The 21,278-nt window shown below is 39.2% G+C and overlaps 1 protein-coding gene across 2 annotated transcripts in view; it reads right to left on the bottom strand.

Moving 5' to 3' along the window:
• ABCB10 (ATP binding cassette subfamily B member 10) overlaps window positions 1–21,009 on the bottom strand; it is a 332,203-nt gene extending 311,194 nt beyond the window's left edge. For both annotated transcript variants that reach the window (XM_053711149.1, XM_053711150.1), the window contains exon 1: window positions 19,989–21,009. In XM_053711149.1, the coding sequence (XP_053567124.1) occupies window positions 19,989–20,484 (496 nt within the window). In that variant the 5' untranslated portion in view covers window positions 20,485–21,009. The remainder of the gene's footprint in view (window positions 1–19,988) is intronic.
• Window positions 21,010–21,278: the final 269 nt, after the last annotated feature.

Below are 21,278 nucleotides of genomic sequence, written 5' to 3'. Positions count from 1 at the left end.
GACTCTAAACTACACCTTTACCCAGCTATTTTATATAAAAAAAATAAACATAAAAGGAGCGATTTCGGGGGCGGGGCGGAGCGTAGCCGTGCAGGAACATGGCTGCATTTTGAGAAAGCTCCATGGTATGTCCTAAGCTTACAACTTCAACCTGGCGATATAGGGGAATAAACACCTCCTTTAACAGCAACCGATGCACTACTGAACATCAATATACTATCCTGTGAGGAGAACAGGTAGAAAAGACAGACCGCAAAAGAGTGGAACTTCGCCACAACACTGATACCGGCTGATTTCTTTGAGAACGGTGAAAGGAATTACCTCAAGAGACATCAGACCCACACCTGGAAGATATCTGGGCACCATTTACCTCTAAGGTTCTCATTTAGGATGTAAAGGCTATTTCTAAATGGGTATAAGACACTATCCCTAACTTTAGGTGGTAGAAATAAAAGATAAGCCTCCCATTTGTGGAGAAATCCTTTAACTCTTTTCTCTGGGTCCCCTTTTGTGTCTGCTTGTTCAATCAACATCTGGGTGTGTATCTTGCTAAGTAGTTGCTTGAAGGGAAGAGTTCTATTGCTAGCCCACCCGCTAGAATGATTACCCTAGCAAGCATGAGGACTGTGGTTATAAAAATGTCAAACTTATAAATTCTATCTTTGGGTATCAGGAATATAATGTGTTGTGCCATGAGCTTCACCTGTTGATTTGTCCAGTCGGGAGATGGATATCTACACTTATTACAAATGTTTTCCGCCCCCGGAACCCACCTGGAACGGAGCACCGGCGTAATGTAGGATTTATGTATAAATTTCATGTGTCAAGTCTCCCTCAGATTTGCAGAAATCGTACTAGCATGTACCTTCCTAAGACTACTTTTAAGGAGATCAGAGTCTACTGACAGATCTCTATGAATCGACCATTTCATTAAGATTCCCTGCAAGGTAAAGTCTTCATAATGTTTAAGTAGCAGATCATAGGTGTATGAAATCTTATAAGAACACTGTCTGGCCAAAACAACAATTTATCTATCTATGTTAGAGGGTTCCGTAGTTAACAGTTTGTCTGACATCAACTTGTAAAGGTAGTGTCTACACTGAAAATATGCAAACCTATGCGTCCCGAGAGACGATACGAATTTTGTAGCTCATTAAATGGCGTGATATCTAAGGTGAGTGGGTTAAAAAGCTGATAAAGCCTAGTGAGGTGTTGGTGGTGCCATGCAACAAACACCTCCGTTGTGTAGCCTGGGATAAACTGTAGATTGCCCTGAATCGGCAGATGTTTAGTCACTAAGGCCTAGATTTGGAGTTTGGCGGTAAAAGGGCTGTTAACGCTCCGCAGGCTTTTTTCTGGCCGCACCATAAATTTAACTCTGGTATCGAGAGTTCAAACAAATGCTGCGTTAGGCTCCAAAAAAGGAGCGTAGAGCATTTTTACCGCAAATGCAACTCTCGATACCAGAGTTGCTTACGGACGCGGCCAGCCTCAAAAACGTGCTCGTGCACGATTCTCCCATAGGAAACAATGGGGCTGTTTGAGCTGAAAAAAAACCTAACACCTGCAAAAAAGCAGCATTCAGCTCCTAACGCAGCCCCATTGTTTCCTATGGGGAAACACTTCCTAAGTCTGCACCTAACACCCTAACATGTACCCTGAGTCTAAACACCCCTAACCTTACACTTATTAACCCCTAATCTGCCGCTCCCGCTATCGCTGACCCCTGCATATTTTTTTAACCCCTAATCTGCCGCTCCGTAAACCGCCGCAACCTACGTTATCCCTATGTACCCCTAATCTGCTGCCCCTAATACCGCCGACCCCTATATTATATTTATTAACCCCTAATCTGCCCCCCACAACGTCGCCGACACCTGCCTACACTTATTAACCCCTAATCTGCCGAGCGGACCTGAGCGCTACTATAATAAAGTTATTAACCCCTAATCCGCCTCACTAACCCTATCATAAATAGTATTAACCCCTAATCTGCCCTCCCTAACATCGCCGACACCTAACTTCAATTATTAACCCCTAATCTGACGACCGGAGCTCACCGCTACTATAATAAATGGATTAACCCCTAAAGCTAAGTCTAACCCTAACACTAACACCCCCCTAACTTAAATATAATTTACATCTAACGAAATAAATTAACTCTTATTAAATTAATTATTCCTATTTAAAGCTAAATACTTACCTGTAAAATACATCCTAATATAGCTACAATATAAATTATAATTATATTATAGCTATTTTAGGATTAATATTTATTTTACAGGCAACTTGGTAATTATTTTAACCAGGTACAATAGCTATTTAATAGTTACCTAGTTAAAATAATAACAAATTTACCTGTAAAATAAATCCTAACCTAAGATATAATTAAACCTAACACTACCCTATCAATAAATTAATTAAATAAACTACCTACAATTACCTACAATTAACCTAACACTACACTATCAATAAATTAATTAAACACCATTCCTACAAATAAATACAATTAAATAAACTAGCTAAAGTACAAAAAATAAAAAAATATTTACAAACATAAGAAAAATATTACAACAATTTTAAACTAATTACACCTACTCTAAGCCCCCTAATAAAATAACAAAGCCCCCCAAAATAAAAAATTCCCTACCCTATTCTAAATTAAAGTTAAAAGCTCTTTTACCTTACCAGCCCTGAACAGGGCCCTTTGCGGGGCATGCCCCAAGAATTTCAGCTCTTTTGCCTGTAAAAAAAAACATACAATACCCCCCCCCAACATTACAACCCACCACCCACATACCCCTAATCTAACCCAAACCCCCCTTAAATAAACCTAACACTAAGCCCCTGAAGATCTTCCTACCTTGTCTTCACCATCCAGGTTCACCGATCCGTCCTGAAGAGCTCCTCCGATGTCCTGATCCAAGCCCAAGCGGGGGGCTGAAGAGGTCCATGATCCGGTCAAAGTCTTCATCCAAGCGGGGCAGAAGAGGATCTTCCATCCGATTGAAGTCTTCATCCAGGCGGCATCTTCTATGGTCTTCCATCCGTAGCGAAGCGGCAGGATCCTGAAGACCTCCAGCGCGGAACATCCATCCGGCCCGACGACTGAACGACGAATGACTGTTCCTTTAAGGGACGTCATCCAAGATGGCGTCCCTCGAATTCCGATTGGCTGATAGGATTCTATCAGCCAATCGGAATTAAGGTAGGAATTTTCTGATTGGCTGATGGAATCAGCCAATCAGAATCAAGTTCAATCCGATTGGCTGATCCAATCAGCCAATCAGATTGAGCTCGCATTCTATTGGCTGTTCCGATCAGCCAATAGAATGCGAGCTCAATCTGATTGGCTGATCGGATCAGCCAATCGGATTGAACTTGATTCTGATTGGCTGATTCCATCAGCCAATCAGAAAATTCCTACCTTAATTCCGATTGGCTGATAGAATCCTATCAGCCAATCGGAATTCGAGGGACGCCATCTTGGATGACGTCCCTTAAAGGAACAGTCATTCGTCGTTCAGTCGTCGGGCCGGATGGATGTTCCGCGCTACGGATGGAAGACCATAGAAGATGCCGCCTGGATGAAGACTTCAATCGGATGGAAGATCCTCTTCTGCCCCGCTTGGATGAAGACTTTGACCGGATCATGGACCTCTTCAGCCCCCCGCTTGGGCTTGGATCAGGACATCGGAGGAGCTCTTCAGGACGGATCGGTGAACCTGGATGGTGAAGACAAGGTAGGAAGATCTTCAGGGGCTTAGTGTTAGGTTTATTTAAGGGGGGTTTGGGTTAGATTAGGGGTATGTGGGTGGTGGGTTGTAATGTTGGGGGGGGGTATTGTATGTTTTTTTTTACAGGCAAAAGAGCTGAAATTCTTGGGGCATGCCCCGCAAAGGGCCCTGTTCAGGGCTGGTAAGGTAAAAGAGCTTTTAACTTTTTTAATTTAGAATAGGGTAGGGAATTTTTTTATTTTGGGGGGCTTTGTTATTTTATTAGGGGGCTTAGAGTAGGTGTAATTAGTTTAAAATTGTTGTAATATTTTTCTTATGTTTGTAAATATTTTTTTATTTTTTGTAACTTAGTTCTTTTTTATTTTTTGTACTTTAGCTAGTTTATTTAATTGTATTTATTTGTAGGAATTGTGTTTAATTAATTTATTGATAGTGTAGTGTTAGGTTAATTGTAGGTAATTGTAGGTAGTTTATTTAATTAATTTATTGATAGGGTAGTGTTAGGTTTAATTATATCTTAGGTTAGGATTTATTTTACAGGTAAATTTGTTATTATTTTAACTAGGTAACTATTAAATAGCTATTGTACCTGGTTAAAATAATTACCAAGTTGCCTGTAAAATAAATATTAATCCTAAAATAGCTATAATATAATTATAATTTATATTGTAGCTATATTAGGATGTATTTTACAGGTAAGTATTTAGCTTTAAATAGGAATAATTAATTTAATAAGAGTTAATTTATTTCGTTAGATGTAAATTATATTTAAGTTAGGGGGGTGTTAGTGTTAGGGTTAGACTTAGCTTTAGGGGTTAATCCATTTATTATAGTAGCGGTGAGCTCCAGTCGTCAGATTAGGGGTTAATAATTGAAGTTAGGTGTCGGCGATGTTAGGGAGGGCAGATTAGGGGTTAATACTATTTATGATAGGGTTAGTGAGGCGGGTTAGGGGTTAATAACTTTATTATAGTAGCGGTGCGGTCCGCTCGGCAGATTAGGGGTTAATAAGTGTAGGCAGGTGTCGGCGACGTTGAGGGGGGCAGATTAGGGGTTAATAAATATAATATAGGGGTCGGCGGTGTTAGGGGCAGCAGATTAGGGGTATATAGGGATAACGTAGGTGGCGGCGCTTTGCGGTCGGAAGATTAGGGGTTAATTATTTTAAGTAGCTGGCGGCGACGTTGTGGGGGGCAGGTTAGGGGTTAATAAATGTAATACAGGGGTCGGCGGGGTTAGGGGCAGCAGATTAGGGGTACATAAGTATAACGTAGGTGGCGGTCGGCAGATTACGGGTTAAAAAATTTTAATCGAGTGGCGGCGATGTGGGGGGAGCTCGGTTTAGGGGTACATAGGTAGTTTATGGGTGTTAGTGTACTTTAGGGTACAGTAGTTAAGAGCTTTATGAACCGGCGTTAGCCCAGAAAGCTCTTAACTACTGCTATTTTCAGGCGGCTGGAGTTTTGTCGTTAGAGCTCTAACGCTCACTTCAGAAACGACTCTAAATACCGGCGTTAGGAAGATCCCATTGAAAAGATAGGATACGCAATTGACGTAAGGGGATCTGCGGTATGGAAAAGTCGCAGCTGAAAAGTGAGCGTTAGACCCTTTAATCACTGACTCCAAATACCAGCGGGCGGCCAAAACCAGCGTTAGGAGCCTCTAACGCTGGTTTTCACGGCTACCGCCGAACTCCAAATCTAGGCCTAAGTGTTGCGTCCCCCATAGTTTACAAAACTTGGACCATGCCCTCAAGGGATCTCTGAATAAAATGTTAGATTGTATATAAGTGGGAAGAGAGTTAAGAATCGCATGGGGCAAGAATGCTAAATGTATTGGCTTAGTGAAGCTAGCCTCCAGCTTAGGGACAGTAAAATGTTCATTCCCCACCAGCCAGTCTAAGACTATCTTAGATAAGGCAGACCAGTTATACCACATGATGTTTGGAAGGGGAAGACCACCCCCACCCGAGGTCATGAATAAATAGCTTTTACCTACCCTGTGTTTCTTCCCTTGCCAAATAAAATGACCAAGAGGCTTGAAGTGACTCGGCATCCCTACGTGTTAGGAGAAGGGGCAGCATCTGGAGCGGGTAGAGGAGCTTGGAAGAGCGACCATTTTAAAGAGCTGGATTCTACCTGGGAGGGAAAGGGGAAGCCTTGTCCAGCTGGACAATAACTGTTTGATATTTGCAATAATGCCTGTGAGGTTGATATAGTATAGCTTGGCAGGATCAATGTGTAAGTGGATCCCTAGGTATTTAAAGAGGCCCTCAGTAATCTTGAGTCCTGTATCTGACAATGTGGTGTTACGAGAATTTTTCAACCAGGTGATTTCAGACTTATCGACATTGATTCTATAACCCGAAAAGGATCCAAATTGTTTGATAATATCTAGAAGCAGTTGGAGGTTGGCGTGAGGGTCACCCCAAACAGTAGTAAATCATCAGCGTATAAAAAGAGAGATGATATTTGTGTCCGAGAAAATCGAGGCCCCTGCAATGTTGCCTAATATAGGAGGCCAGGGGCTCTATGGCAAGGTCAAACAGCAAGGGGGAAAGAGGACAGCCCTGCCTAGTACCCCTGTGTAATATGAAGGAGGGAGAGAGCCCCTCGTTAACCACAAGGGATGCCATAGGGGCTTGGAATAGTTTCCGAAGGAAGTCAGCAAAGCTCCCCGTAATTCCAAACTGTTCTAAAGAAGTGTGCCGATGGTCCCACTCTATCCTGTCAAACGCCTTCTCGGCGTCAAGCGCTAAAAGACAGGCATCTTGTAGTTTGGAGGGGGCTTGTGAGTGTGCATTGTACCAGTAATATGAAGTGATAGCTAGTGTTTTCCTAATATTGACCACCGAGGATCTACCCTTGACAAAGCCTGTCTGGTCTATATGTACAACAGAAGGCAGAACCCTCGCCAGGCGGTCAGCCAGAATCTTAGTTAGTAACTTGTAGTCTCCATTGAGTAAGGAGATTGGTCGATATGATGATGTCTGGGTGTGGTCCCTGTCTGGTTTGGGAATCAGGCCAATGTTCGCCTCTGAGAAGCGCACGTCCATCTGCGACGCACCTTCCAGGTACGCCGAAAATAGGGAGGCTAAAGTGGGTGCTATTTCCTCGCTCAAGAGCTTAAAATATTCAGAAGGTAGCCCTTCTGGGCCCGGGGCTTTCCCTAGTTTACTATTCTGTATGGCCTTAATGACTTCTTGTAGGCTTATGCGATATGCCGCTAAGTGTAAGAGCTGGCCGTGTGTCGTGGAACAGTGATCTGCAGAGGGCGAGGCCAAAGGCCCCCGTGGTCTTCCATAGCAGCAGCTGGAAGAGAAACAAGAGTGAAAAACATGCAAACAATACAATGATACCCACCGCATATCTATGTTAGCATAGGACAGTAACTGTGCAATATGAAAGTTATAAAACCTGAGGCAGAAAAAAACTTTAGCAATGAAAATATATAAGGCATATATAGAGTGGTCTTTGAGCCTAAGAGGGACCAGGGGAGGGGAAGCCGGCCAAAACAGATGGGTGATTTGCTAGGCGGAGAAGTATCGGCTCTCTCCATAGGTCTAACTGGGAGGAATAACTGTGCATTATAAGGCCAGAGGTCTCCAGTCACCTCCATAGGATGAAGTAATATAGATTTATTTAGAAACATTGGGGATGTCACATAACTCCCAAGGGGCTAAACCATAAAGGGGCACAGACTCAAGAGAACTATAACCTGCAATAACAATTCTATGGGGATGAAAAAACAGGGTATATCAACTAGCTTATCTAATGACCAGAGAGGAGAGGCCCAATTCGTGTAGTAAAGGGCCACACAGTTCAAACAGCAAGGGGGAAAAGACCTTTACAAATCCAGTGAACAGAAAAAAACGTAACAAGTGACTTTTCTGCAATAGATTTACCCAGGTGAAATTCAGGAATCCATAATGGCAGGGAGATACCTTTTATCACACAAACCCTGCAAGATAGAAAAGTAAAATATCGCAGGGGGTTTCCTTTTAGTCTCGTAGTCCAAAGAGAAGGCAAAACACATGTATATAAAGATTCAAAGGATTTGGACTCGTTCCCTAAAGGTCTAAACATCCCTTTTACCAAACCTCTCCACATCAAATGCGTCCACCTGCAGAGGTGAATCAGCACCCAAGCCTCAAAGATCACAATGGATTACAGTTAATAACAACAAGAAGAAAAAACCTAGTGATTTCCAGATACCCTATGAGATATAGCATCTTATAATGGACATTTTCACACTACGTCCTTATTCAGGAGAAAAGACCATGCCCTTCAACATCCCATAGATGGATACGTATACATATATGTGTCTGAAAATATGCTTTTTATATGTTTTATTTCTTGTTTTATTTTATTTGTTCTTTGGTCTTGTCTCGATCTCGTTCTGCACCCCCGCTCTTAAAAATATTCTACACATGGGTACACCCATATCTAATGCGCACTTCATCCTTATATTATATAAAATATGACTAACTTTCAGAACCATTCCCACACAAATAACGATCTGCGCATATATTCTGTCAACGCCAAAGGTTTGAATATACCCAATAAAAGGTCTACGGCCACTCGAGATTTTCATAACCATAAGGCTGACCTGGTGTTTCTACAAGAGGCCCACTTCAGGAAAGGTAAAGAACCCTCCACTTGTGCAAGTACATATGGCACATGCTACTGGGCATCACATACCAGAACAAAGAAACAAGGGGTAGGGATAATAATTAGAAGGGGCATTCCTTTTGTAGAATTACAAATCATAAAGAGATAAGGAAGGACGATTTATTATTGTGATAGGTCTGTTACACAACAGACCAGTCACCCTTATATCTATATATGCCCCTAACACAGCGCAACACACTTTCATGAAGAAAATAGCCAACTATGTACTAGACTATCAAAAAGGTATGCTTATAATGTGCGGAGACCTCAACGTGGCACTAAACCCGGACATGGATTGTTCAACACACCATTCTTCGACTCCCCGGTCACAAATCACAAAAATCAACTCCCATCTTAAACGTATAGCCGCACAGGATGTGTAGAGAACCTTGCACCCTCACTGTAGGGATTATTAATTTTACTCATACCCTCATGGGATGTACTCTAGACTCGATTATATATTTACGGATGTAGGTAGTTTCACTTTTAAAACTCTGCAAAAATAATGCCAATAACATGGTCTGACCATGCCTCAATTATAAATTCTCTAAACTGGCCATCCAAGCCTATAAAAGACTATATCTGGAAATTAGACGAACACTTGTTAACAGATCAACAGATCACCTTAAAAGTATTAAAAGCACTAGACGAGTACTTCCAGCTTAATGCCAGCCCTGACACATCCCCACAAATCGTATGGGAGGCACACAAGAGTGTAATACAAGGCGAGTTGATGGCAATAAAAGCCCACATTAATAAAACTAAATGGGAATTCGCCTCCTCTATACTCCTTAAAATTGAACAATTAGAATTAAGACACAAACAATCCCCATTTAACAAGGACATATTGACTGAGCTAACTTGTGAGAGGAAAAAGCTTGCATCCCACTTAGCTAAGGAACATAAAAGAAAATCCTTTCACGCACAACAAAAATATTATAAAGGCCTTAATAAATCTGGACGTCTACTGGCTAGATACCTAAAGCATAAAGCACATAAGAAGTACATATTACATATGAAAGATGAAAGGGGGTGGCTCCCAGAAATCCACAAAACAAATAGCACTTATTTTCCAAAAATATTTCCAGAAACTATATAACATTAAGAACCCAAACATCAATCAAACAGTAGAAATTGACACAACTTATAGATGCCTTCCTGAGAGACTTGAAATTACCTCACATTTCCACAGCTCAAAAGGATAGTTTAGATGACCCCATTACAGTAGAGGAACTAAAACTAGCTATAAAAGACCTCCCGACCGGGAAGTCCCCAGGACCGGGTGGTTTCAGCCATAAATACTACACTCTATTTCAAGACTTCCTAACCCCTCACCTACTACAATATTTTCAATATATTTAAAACCTCCAAGGCCTTTTGCCCTAGAGCCTTGGAAGCTCATATAGTTCTACTGCCAAAACCGAATAAATCTCCAGACCTCCCCTCAAATTATCGTCCCATCTCATTGTTAAACACCGATGCAAGAATACTATCCCATAGACTAAATAGAGTCTAACCCGACATTGATCACTTGGACCAGGTTGGTTTAATCCCTGGAAGAGAGGCTAAAGACAACACGGTCAGGGCCTTAGATCTGATACAATATGTCCAAAACAAAAACATACCATCAATTCTTTTAATCGACAGATGCTGAAAAGGCCTTTGACCATGTTGCCTAGGATTTTTTAAAAGCCATCTTAATACATATGGGCCTAGGCCCGCAAATAATTACTAGAATCTTTTCATTAAATTCCCAACCCATTGCCCGCATCCTAGTAAATGGGACACTATCATCATCCTTCACTATCGCTTATGGGACTCGTCAGGGATGCCCGCTATCCCCATTATTATTTACATGTGTTATAGAGACCCTCGCTGTTAAAATCAGATAAAACCCAAAAATCACTGGCGTTAATGTAGGTCCCCAGAAATATGTTGTCTCTCTGTTTGCAGACGACATGCTCTTCTCACTTACAAACCCTGAACAATCGATTCCACAATTACTTTCAGAATTCGACCAATTCCACATTCTATCAAACTTTTCAATTAATATGTCTAAGTCAGAAATATTAAACATAAACCTGAACGAAACCTCTCTAGCAGATACTAAAAAAAAAAAAAATCACTCCATTTACGTGGTGTACACACTCTTTAAGCTATTTAGGAATCAAACTCGCACCAAAGATTGAAAACATTTTCTAGTACAATTACCTGCCAATCAAACACACTATTATTAGGGACCTCTCATCATGGAGATCCAAAACCTGTCATGGCTGGGGCGTATTGAAGACATTAATGAATATATTTCCCAGAATACTTTATATTCTCCAGACATCGCCGATTCCACTACCTAAGCCTTACCTACCCTCCCTACAAAAAGCATTTAGCGATTTTATATGGCACAAAAAGCCACCAAGGATAAATCAACACATAATGCAATCTCCCAAACTACAGGGTGGACTAGGTGTGCCAAACCTTATGCTATACTGACAGGCTATATTCTTACAAAGAATAGTTGATTGGAACATTCATTTTTGCCATAAATGTTGGGTACCATTGGAACATCTCATAATAAATAAACCACACCTAAGAAGGTTGTGTTGGGGTAGCCCCACCATGATAAAGACACTTTCATACAAAAACCCCTTGATTCAAGAAACATTCCAAATGTGGGAAAAATCTATAAAAATGTCCCATTTTATTTCTTCTATCCCATCCCCACTGACTTCCCTGATCGAAAATGGGGAATACACAGTTAGGCCCTTCACGACTCACAGCGTGACAAATACGACAAATAGAGATTTTACAATACATTCGCTGACCAACAACAAGACTTTGCTATCACAAACTGAATTAATAGAAAAAGGTCACGAATGCTTTACAAACTGGTTCACATATAGGCAAACAAGGAATTTCATATTTAAACACGGAGGGCACAAGAATATGGTTAGACCTCTGACTAAGACTAAGTTTGAGTCCCTCTGTGTCCGCACCCCACCTATCCAACACACCTTGTCTTCCAAATATAGAATATTAGTACAAAATCCACCTGGATACATACCCCCATACTTATAAAACTGGGAAACCGAACTAGGAACTGTTATCCTCCCTCAAACAAGTGTTTCTATGTTCCAAGTCACAATGAGGTCCTCGATCTCCTCCTCCATTTTGGAGATACATTTCAAATTGCTACACAGATGGTATCTTACGCCCAAAAAGTTACATCGTTTATACCATACACAGAAGAACCAATGTTGACGCTGTGGCCATGTAGATAGTGGCGCAGCACATATGTGGTGGTTAGAAATTGCTGAGGTTGAAACAATACTAGAGATTCAGCTCCCATTAGATCCCCTGTTGTGGCTATTGAATAAACCACCTAAAATTAAATATAAACCTCATCTTAAACTGTTCTATATTATGACTAATGGAATAAAGGCCCTGATCTCCAAAAATCGGAGACAGAAGGATGCTCCATCCCTAACTATGTGGATTAGGAAAGTGTCAGACTTAGTAGAATTGGAGAAGTATTACTATTTTAAGAAAGCAATTTCTCATATTTTACACTCTGTAGCTGTTATTGGAAACACATTAAAGGGACACTTAACACCTGCCTGCTAAAATCCTTAAAACAAACTGCTTCTGATTAATTAAAATCAAGTAAGCATAGATGTCTATGCCATCTTGTCAGTTTACCCCAAATTGTTTAGAAAAGGGTTTTCAATTACAATGTTGTACCTGTGCTTAATGCTTGTATGCATGCCGCCATATTGTATCTTGCATTAAACGCAGGCACAGCTGTCACATGATACGCACGGCACAGTGTTTAATTATGTATGTTGTTTAGAGAGCAATCACATCTGCAGCACGCACTAACTGTGAGGCATGCAGAGCGTGTTCTGCAGTGTGTGAAGATATTATTATTTATTTGTGCCTGATGTATATTACATAAGTGAGTGAGAGCATGGCTTTAGACACCACAATTAAAAATAGTAAGCTCTGGGGAGGGACAAGAGAGAGACCAGTCCTGTAAATAATGGGTAAGCCTTGGATAGGGAAATCCGAATTCCGAGGTCTGGTTATATCTAACCCTGCAGTACATAATATGGCACCAGAAGATCTTTACTTTTCCTGCCCAAACGTTACATCCATCCTTGGTCTCAAAGCGTGACTCCCACTGCCGCCTAACACAAGGCAGCCCAGCCTGTCACTCTTAGGAAGTGTGTGCAAACGCAACTGAAGCCCGTCACCCACAAGGAAGCATCTGGCAACTCTACAAAACGGAGAGTATCTTCAAACTACTGTCTCTATGTCAAGCACTTAGCCGGTGTTCAGACAGAGTCCCGCTTTGAGCCCATGGAGTAATCTGATGTTTTACTGAAAGAGTAAGGTGCAGTATTATGCACTGCAGGGTCGGAAGTGCTTAGCAACAAAACTCCGGTTTGTATAGTTGCCAGATGCTTCCTTATGGGTGACGGGCTTCAGTTGCGTTTGCACACACTTCCTAAGAGTGACAGGCTGGGCTGCCTTGTGTTAGGCGGCAGTGGGAGTCACGCTTTGAGACCAAGGATGGATGTAACGTTTGGGCAGGAAAAGTAAGGATCTTTTGGTGCCATATTATGTACTGCAGGGTTAGATATAACCAGACCTCGGAATTCGGATTTCCCTATCCAAGGCTTACCCATTATTTACAGGACTGGTCTCTCTCTTGTCCCTCCCCAGAGCTTACTATTTTTAATTGTGGTGTCTAAAGCCATGCTCTCACTCACTTATGTAATATACATCAGGCACAAATAAATAATATCATCTTCACACACTGCAGAACACGCTCTGCATGCCTCACAGTTAGTGCGTGCTGAGTGCAGATGTGATTGCTCTCTAAACAACATACATAATTAAACACTGTGCCGTGGGTATCATGTGACAGCTGTGCCTGCGTGTAACGCAAGATACAATATGGCGGCATGCATACAAGCATTAAGCACAGGTACAACATTGTAATTGAAAACACTTTTTTTAAACAATTTGGGGTAAACTGACAAGATGGCATACACATCTATGCTTACTTGATTTTAAGGCTTTCCAGCAGGTGTTAAGTGTCCCTTTAAGGGAAAAACAATTTTACAGTACACTTCTCTTTAAGTGGGTAGCCTTTCATTAATTTTGCCCTAATGTACTAAACATTTAATGTATCACAGATATCAGCATTTCCCAATTCTACCCTTAAAGGGATAGGAAAGTTAAAATTAAACTTGCATGATTCAGATAGAGCATATAATTTTAAGACACTTTTAAATTCACTTCTATTTTCAAATGTGCTTCATTCTAGCTGCTGATTGGTGCATGCACACATTTGTCTCTTGTGATTGGCTAACTAGATGTGTTCATCTTGCTGCCAGTAGTGCAGTGCTGTTCCTTCAGCAAACGGTAACAAGACAATGAAGCAAATTTGATAATAGAAGTGAATTAGAAAGTTTAAAATTAAATGTTCTATCCAATTAATGAAAGAAAATGTTGTGGTTTCCTGTCCCTTTAAGCACCTCTTACAGGCCAGAATGAATTTTCCAGTCTGAGCAGGTCAGCTACTCGCTTACTATGAGTGACTCACCTATACACAGGTTGGAAAATCCTTAGAATGTGGACAGTTAGTGACAATAGAGGACTGGTCTTGAGAAATGCTGATCTGATATAAAGTTTGTCACAAGGAAAGTGGCAGGTAAAGTATAAAACTGTAAAAAGGTGTTACAGGGATGAGTCTCAAATATAGGGCCTCAGTGAAATATTACAAGGAAATCATTAAAATGTGCCAGGTAAAGTCCTCTATACCCAAGATATAAACAACTCTGCAAAATACTTTCATTATTTATTTTGTCCCCTTTTCCTGTAATTCCATTCTGAACTTTTGAGCTTTTCCGTTCCTGTTAGAAATGGAAGTGCAGAACATTGTTATATTGCACACAGCCATTGGCTGCACACACTAGTGACATATTTATAACTGTCCCTAATTGGCCACAGCAGAGAAGGTAACCTAAGTTACAACATGGCAGCTCCCATTGTTTTATAGACACAAACTTTACACTTATTTTGTCAATACTTAAATAACTAATGAAACTTTAAAAAAAATACATCTACATGTTATTCTCAGACTAATCTTTTCTTTGAATGCATTGTTCTGTCTATTAACCCTTTGAGAGCTAAGCACTTTCCCACCTGGGTGCTAAGCTGATTTAATTTATTTTGTTATTTTTCTTTTTTTTTTTTTTTTTGTGAAAAAAAAATGTTAACTTTTTTTTTTTTCCCAGATCCCAAGACTTACACCATTGGAAAGGTGGGTCTTGGAGGTTTGTAGCTGCTTAGATGCCTGAGATACAGGCTTCTAAGCAGCATGCCCCCTTTCCCTATACTTTGCATTGACAAAATGTTAATAAAGTTGCACAGTGAAGTCATCACGTCATTGCGCGTGATGCCCCCGCGATGCCTGTCACTCTACATGCACGATCGCCAGGGTAGGAGCGGGTGGGAGCCCCCAGATCTCCCTCAAGTTGGGAGAGTGCTAGTGCTCTGAGCCGTCATTAGCACCCAAAGTGTTAAATAACTTTATATATGTTTTCTCTATAAGTTGATTTCTTTATCATTTGTTACTTTAATATAGCCAAATATTTACTGCATTAACCTTCAGTAAAGCTGGATTTTAAAATAAATTCATGAAAACAGAAAAATATATCTGATAACAACTGGTCACATTCTGATGTATAAATAAATCCCTCATATTTTTAACCTAATAATGTTTACATGTTGCAGTTAGGGACAGTCAACACCAGAATAATTGTTGTTTTAAAAGATGGATAATCCCTTTATTACCCATTACTTAGTTTTGCATAACCAACACATTTATAATAATACATGTTTTACCTCTGTAATTACCTTGTATCTAAGCCTCTGCAGACTGCCCCCTTATTTCAGTTATTTTAACAGACTTGCATTATAGCCAATCAGTGCTCACTCCTCTGTAAATTCATGTGCATGAGCTCAATGTTATCTATATGGAAACACATGAACTAACGCCCTCTAGTGGTGAAAAAACTGTCAAATGCAGAGGTCTAAGAAATTAGCATATGAACCTCCTAGGTTTAGCTTTAAACTCAGAATACCAAGAGAACAAAGAAAAATTGGAAAATTGTTTAAAATTACATGCCCTATTTGAATCATGAAAGTTTTTTTGGACTTGACTGTCCCTTTAAACCCAAAAAGTATGGCAAAACGACACTGTTCCTAAATTGGTAGGATTATGAAAAGGTATTAACTCCTGCAATGATCAAGCAATTACTGAGAGAAGGATTCACTCTAGCCTCTCAGGAAACAGAGATTAAAACATAAATTTTCGGAGTTAAATTACAGGAAAAGTGGGAAAAAAGCAAAAAACAACGAAGGTGCCAAAGAAAGTTTTACTATAGTTACAATTTGAGAATAAGATTAAAAAAGGACAGTAAGGTCAAAATTAAAATGTTAATAATTCAGGTACCCATATTATCAAACTTGCTTTCTTTGCTTGGTATCCTTTGTTGAAAGTGATGCAGTATAGCTGTAAAAAGCGGACTAGAAAATATCACCTGAACATCTCTATGTAAAAAAGAAAGTTATTTTACCTCAAAAGTTTCTTAATAGCCACATGCGATTGTAAATGACTTCTAAGCAACAAATCAGTATGTCTGTCCCGGGACAGCGGAAGGAGCGAGCTTTCGTGCACACTCATATTATTTCCCTATTCAGTGTAAGGAAGTTTACAATGAAATCTCATGAGAGTTAAGTCAAATCTCATGAGATCACAGTAAAAGAGTTCATGACCTCAGCACTGTTGATGCTGATTGACTGCTGTTTATTTCTTCATATTTTTTTTACCTGCAGCTGAGTATAACTTTTTACACAGAACTTACTCTGCTGAGCTGAGGAGATTGTGAGGTAAAATATCTTCCTTTTCTTACATAGAGATGCTCAGGTGATATTTTCCTGTCAGCTTTTTACAGCTATACTGCATCAGTTTCAAGTAATTTAGCATATAAGTATTATGTCCCTTTAACTGTACCTTTAAGTCCTTTGCTGGCGAGTCTTCAGTCACTTATTTAAAGAACACACTTTTAGACTTTACTAACTTTCCACTCTATCATTTGAGACCAAGGAAGTTCTGCTCTTACTTAAAGGGACAGTGTACACCAATTGTCATATAACTGCATGTAATATAAACTACTATAAAGAAGAGTATGCAGAGATACTGATCTAAAAATCCAGTATAAAAAATAAAAAAAACTTATAAAAACTTTCTTAGAAGCTCCTAGTTTAGCACTGCTGATGAAATTAGGCTGGGATACCCAGTGAAAGGGGCTGGGAAAACAAGAAGAGCAAATGAAGAGACAGATAAAGATAACAAACAGGAGCCAGAAAGAGTCTGTAAAAGCATGTATACATCTGACACTGCGGGGCTTGGTTAGGAGTATGAAAATCAGCACAATGATATAAAAAAAAATATAAGCAAAACTATATATTGTTACAAAAATATTCCCAGATGGGCTATTTAAATGGATCATCTCCAAAACATTTATGCAAAGAAAAATCTAGTGTACAATGTCCCTTTATGTAAACATAGTTAAAGGAAACGCAAAGACAAAATTAAACTTTCATGATTCAGAGAGGGCATTTTGTATACAACCTTTTAAATGTACTTGTCTTATCAAATTTGCATAATTTTCTTGGTATCCTTTGTTAAAAGAGCAGCAAATGCACTACTGGGAGCTAGGTGAACACTGTTTTCTTAGGATGGCCTTATCTTTTACAGTCTCTGTGTTTACCACCTCTATTAGAAGTTTATTCCATGAGTCCAACACCCTTTCGAAAGAGAGAGGTATATATGTGCAGCCACCAATGACCAGCTAGCTGCCAATAGTTTATTGTTGCTCCTAAGCCTACCTAGGTATGCTTTTCAACAAAGGATATCTTGCACAAAAAAAACAATTTCGATAATAAAATTAAATTGAAAATGTATTTAAAAAATAACATACTCTGTCTGAAATATGCATAAAAGTGCAAAAGAAAAATGTTCTAATGTGTGGAGTTTCATTCATAAGTTTTAACGCAGATGTGTTATAACTTACTTTTTAACATAGATTTGAAATTAAAATTCCCTGTGCTCCACCAAACAATTAAAAAGTCACGTTTTCTGTGAGCTAAAGAGCTTAATTGTTCTCCAATCAGTGCTCTAGCTATAATAAAAGTGCCATATGGGGAGAGCTCTGATCGGACAACAATTCAAATCTGTGGTTCACTGAAAAAAATACTTTTGAAGTGGGCGGCGGAGCACAGGGAATTTGAATTTCATATCTATTTTAAAAAGTAAGTTCTAGCGCATCGTTGTTACAACTGATGAATTAAACTTCATCTAAAATATCACTAACATTACGTATCTGATTGTAAAAAGGGGAAAGTTTACCATCACTTTAAGCTAGGCTGTGAATGAAGGGGATTTGTATAAAGAATTTTATGGTACCAAACTGTATCAAAAATTGTATAATAAAGTTGTTTTTTTCAGTAACTACTGTATACTTTGCTTCCTTAATCTCCCTTATTTTCAAAAAAACAAAGTTGGCAACCCTATGCTGAGCCTACCTATCCTTTATAACAAAGAATACAAAGAGGAGGAAATACATGTAGTAATGTAAGTAAATTGAAAGATCTTTTAACATTGCATTCTCTCTAGCTCACTGGTTTTCAAACCTGTCCTCAGGCCTCCCCAACAGGCCAGGTTTTGGGGATTACCTCATGTTTATTAGTAAGCCGATTATTTCACCTGTGCTCCAGTTCAGATATCCTCAAAATGAGGCCTGAGGGCAGGTTTGAAAACCAGTGCTCTATCTGAGCCAAGAAAGTTTACTTAGTGGTTTCATATGTGAAGTGATAGTAAATTAAACAACTTTATATTTTGCCATTCAATGTGAAATTTAAAAACATTAGTTTCATATTTTTGAATTTCACATTGAATGGCAAAATATAAAGTTGTTTAATTTACTATCACTTTAAAGGCACATATGAAACCGCTAAGTAAACTTTATTGGCTCAGATAGAGCACTGGTATTCAAACCTGCCCTCATGCCTCCCTAACAGGCCTCATTTTGAGGATATCTGAACTGGATGGAGCACAGGTGAAATAATCATCTTATTAATAAACATGGTTGTTCTACCTGCTCTCATCCAAGGTAATCCCAAAAACCTGGTCTGTTGGGGAGGCCTGAGGACAGGTTTGAAAACCAGTGAGCTAGAGAATGCAATGTTAAAAGATCTTTCAATTTACTTAGGTTACTACATGTATTTCCTCCTCTTTGCATTCTTTGTTATAAAGGATACATAGGTAGGCTCAGGATAGGGTTGTCAACTTTTTTTTTTTTTTTTTTTTAAGAAAATAAGGGAGATTAAAGGGACATGAAACCCACATTTTTTCTTTCATGATTTAGAAAGAGCATACAATTTTAAACAACTTTCTAATTTACTTCTATTATCTATTTTGCTTCATTCTCTTGATATTCTTTGCTGAAAAGCATATCTAGATATGCTTAGTAGCTGCTGATTGGTAGCTGCACATAGATGCATCCTGTGATTGGTTCACTGTGTGCATCGCTATTTCTTCATTAAAGTATATCTAAAGAATGAAGCAAATTAGGTAATAGAAGTAAAATGGAATGTTGTTTAAAATTATATTCTCTACTTTAATCATGAAAGAAAATGTTTGGGTATAGTGTCCCTTTAAGCAACAAAGTATACAGTAGATACTGAAAAAAAAAAAACTTTATTATACAATTTTTGATACAGTTCGGTACCATAAAATTCTTTATACAAATCCCCTTCATTCACAGCCTAGCTTAAAGTGATGGTAAACGTTCCCCTTTTTACAATCAGATACGTAATGTTAGTGATATTTTAGATTAAGTTTAATTCATCAGTTGTAACAACGATGCGCTAGAACTTACTTTTTAATATAGATATGAAATTCAAATTCCCCGTGCTCTGCCGCCCACTTCATAAGTCAAGTTTTCTGTGAGCCAAAGATTTTTTATTTTTGTCTAATCAGAGCTCTCCCCATATGGCCCTTTTATTGTAGCTAGAGCGCTGATAAGAGAACAATTCAACCCTTTAGCTCACATAAAAATTGACTTACCAAGAGAACATTAATAATAGAATTAAAAAGGAAAGTTGTTTATTATATGCTTTATCTGAATCAAGAAACATACATTTTGGGTTTCATGTTCATTTAAGTATAGGCTATAACAAAAGCTGTGTAAACATTGCTATCAGAAGAAATTACACACCCAATGAGAGGTAGAAGAAATAAGCAATATAATGTTAATTTCCAGTTATCTCTAGTTATTGGGAACAGATTGTGGTGAAAAATGTATACAAATTGGTATGCAATTGAACACCACCAGTTTAATTTGTATATCAATTGTATTCTTAATGTATACACACATTAAGGGAAACACAATTTTACAATATACTTACTGTCCTTTTAATGTCATTAACCGTCAGAAAAAGAATTTACCTGACAGTCTCCATCTCTCTGGATGAGCCAGGGTGAGCAGTCTTCTGAAATCATCTAAGCTCAGAGTTTGCTTGTTTGTACTCTTTGTGTTGGTTTCCTGCAGATCTTTTCCTACATTTTCTTCTTTAGGTGTCTGTGAAGATGAACGACTGCTGTAGCTCCTACTGTTTTGCACATCTGTAATGACATTCTGGTAGCATGAGACATAGGGGTATCTGTGCCAGCTGTCTGTCTTTAGATGTCCCTTCAACAAAAATGCACCTGTGTTGCACCGCTTGTACTGAAGACGAGCCAAACACGTGTGTGTTTTCCTATAAAGTGTTTTACAATAGTTTACATTTGTATTCCTGGCGACTGCAGTGAGTATTTTTTGATGATTTGGGCAGTAGTGAGATATATTATGTGAGCTGCTAATAGTGTACGTGGGCAACCTGCCCACTAGTCTGGCTCTGTCCCTGGAAACCCCAAGCAAACGAGGAAGGCAGAGAAAGTGCATGTTTTGAGACTGAAAATGTCTGTGTAACACGCTGAATTAAAGCGCTCTCCAGCCTTTGAAGAAACCAAAATGCATTAGTGTAGACTATATTAAAAACTTGTAGAAATATCATTTATTTGCACTTCCAGCGTTTTCATGTCAAAACCAGAGATAAACAACTGGCCATCTGAAGGTCGAAGATATCGGGGTCACCGAGAGGTTTTCCAGTCCATACAGAGAATCTGCGGATGTGATATTTTCCAGGTTTGCTAAGGTTGGTTTAGGTCTTGAGCCTAATGACAAATTATTCCATCAGCAAATTACCTTTTGAGATAACCACAGCTACCGCCTCTGTGTATTGCTGAGGTCCTCTGATAAGCAACCATGCGTCCTCCTTATGGGTGTGAGCCTGTCATGTTTTGCTATGTCATGCTGTCTGTTATCTGGCAGAGGGTAGAACATTAGTATTCTCTACTGTTACAGGTCAAACCATTTCTGTATTTGAAATACTTTGTACTGTGTAATACTGTCACTACTTCCCTATAGTGCTACCCCTCCTCCTCGCCTTACGACATAATAATCACGCCTTCTTGCTTGCATCAGAAATGGGCGGTGTTGCTCTGTTCTGCAAGCGGATATTGCATTCAAGAGCTGATCTTTAGTGAAACCGTATTAGCATTTGTGTTACAAACTAAAATAATGAATTGCGGTTTTGTTAGCAACTGTTTAAAAATGTTACTGGTTTACTTATCAAAGAAACCATTTGCACGGCACAAAATGTGACACTATAGGTTATTATATGTATGTGCTGCATG

This window comes from Bombina bombina, chromosome 4, assembly GCF_027579735.1.
Source record: "Bombina bombina isolate aBomBom1 chromosome 4, aBomBom1.pri, whole genome shotgun sequence".
Taxonomy (NCBI): Eukaryota; Metazoa; Chordata; class Amphibia; order Anura; family Bombinatoridae; genus Bombina; species Bombina bombina.
This window is presented reverse-complemented; position numbering and strand designations above follow the sequence as displayed.